This window comes from Aplysia californica, unplaced genomic scaffold (genome assembly GCF_000002075.1).
Source record: "Aplysia californica isolate F4 #8 unplaced genomic scaffold, AplCal3.0 scaffold00029, whole genome shotgun sequence".
In the NCBI taxonomy this organism is placed as follows: Eukaryota; Metazoa; Mollusca; class Gastropoda; order Aplysiida; family Aplysiidae; genus Aplysia; species Aplysia californica.
Genome location: NW_004797299.1, coordinates 455,250 through 456,366, shown reverse-complemented (window position 1 = coordinate 456,366; position 1,117 = coordinate 455,250). Strand labels below are relative to the sequence as shown.

The 1,117-nt window shown below is 43.1% G+C and overlaps 1 protein-coding gene across 1 annotated transcript in view; it reads left to right on the top strand.

Moving 5' to 3' along the window:
- The window catches only part of LOC101850775 (papilin), a gene marked incomplete in the record, with an annotated part of 262,220 nt that overhangs the window by 245,868 nt on the left and 15,235 nt on the right, over positions 1-1,117 (top strand). The window contains 2 exon segments of the mRNA XM_013091086.2: positions 15-299; positions 877-930. Coding sequence (XP_012946540.1) covers positions 15-299; positions 877-930 — 339 coding nt within the window.

Sequence of the window (1,117 nt, the reverse complement as noted above, 5' to 3'; positions counted from 1 at the left end):
CCCCCTCCTTCCAGTCGCCATGAACGGCAGCTCCGTCGTGTCCCGAGGCTCAGAGATCAGAGTGGTCTGCAGAGCCCAGGGATCTCGCCGCCCATCCACAATCGACTGGTTCATCAACGGCCGAGTGGTTGACGACAGAAACTCGGTAGACTCCTACGCCGACCCAAGAGCCCTGAACGCTCTCATCAGCGAACTGACCATCAGAAACGCCCAAGAGGACCACGAGGGAACCTACTACTGTAGGAGCCGCCCCTACGGAGACTTGGACAAGATGGTCATCTCAGTGAGGGATGAGCCAGGTGCGTGAGGAAAACAAGAACAGAAAGAAGAGGAATGATGATGAATAAAATGTTTGGTATTTTAAACTTTTTAGTTGTAGCACTTTGTCGCCTCATCTTGCCGATTGGCGATGTTAACCACCCAGTTTTCTTTGGATTTTCCCCAAAATATGATGGCAAAATGCAAAAAGCGCTCATTTTACACAAAGTGTACACTTATGTGGCTGCAGCAAGCTGGATCATTTGAGAAAATCCGTAGATTATAATATTGTTTTTAAACCCTCCAAAAAACTGTCTCAGCAGAAGATTTGTATAATATACATTGATCCATAGCAGACGGAGATTGAAAGAAAGCTATTAGAAAGCAAAAAAGAGATGGTTTTGGTCTTTTTAAAAGTTGTTACTTTGAGTGGTGTATTTAATATGGAGTGTGGTATATCTATTTGTGACAAAGACAGAAGGTAGAGAAAAAAATCATTGTTTAGTAGTTTCAATAATCTCGTTTGAATGATACAAACAGCACTCAAAATTAGAAAACCTATTGGCTGGTGTTTTCAATTTGACTTATGACTGTTTGAAATGTATATTTGGTCCACAGAAGTCATTACCAGGAGGCCAACCGAAGAAATCACGGAGTCCTCTGACCCTGCAGGTGAGAACTGATTCCTGCCCATCACTGACTTCTTTCCTCAGCCCCACCCCCCTTTTTGTCATGAAAAATGTCTTTAGATATTCTTCATTATATAGCGTTTATGACACACAGTCTGTATGATTTTTTTAAGTTCTGCTCTAAGCTGCTGAAGCAAATTATACACATGCATGTCCACGCCCGCCCTCAC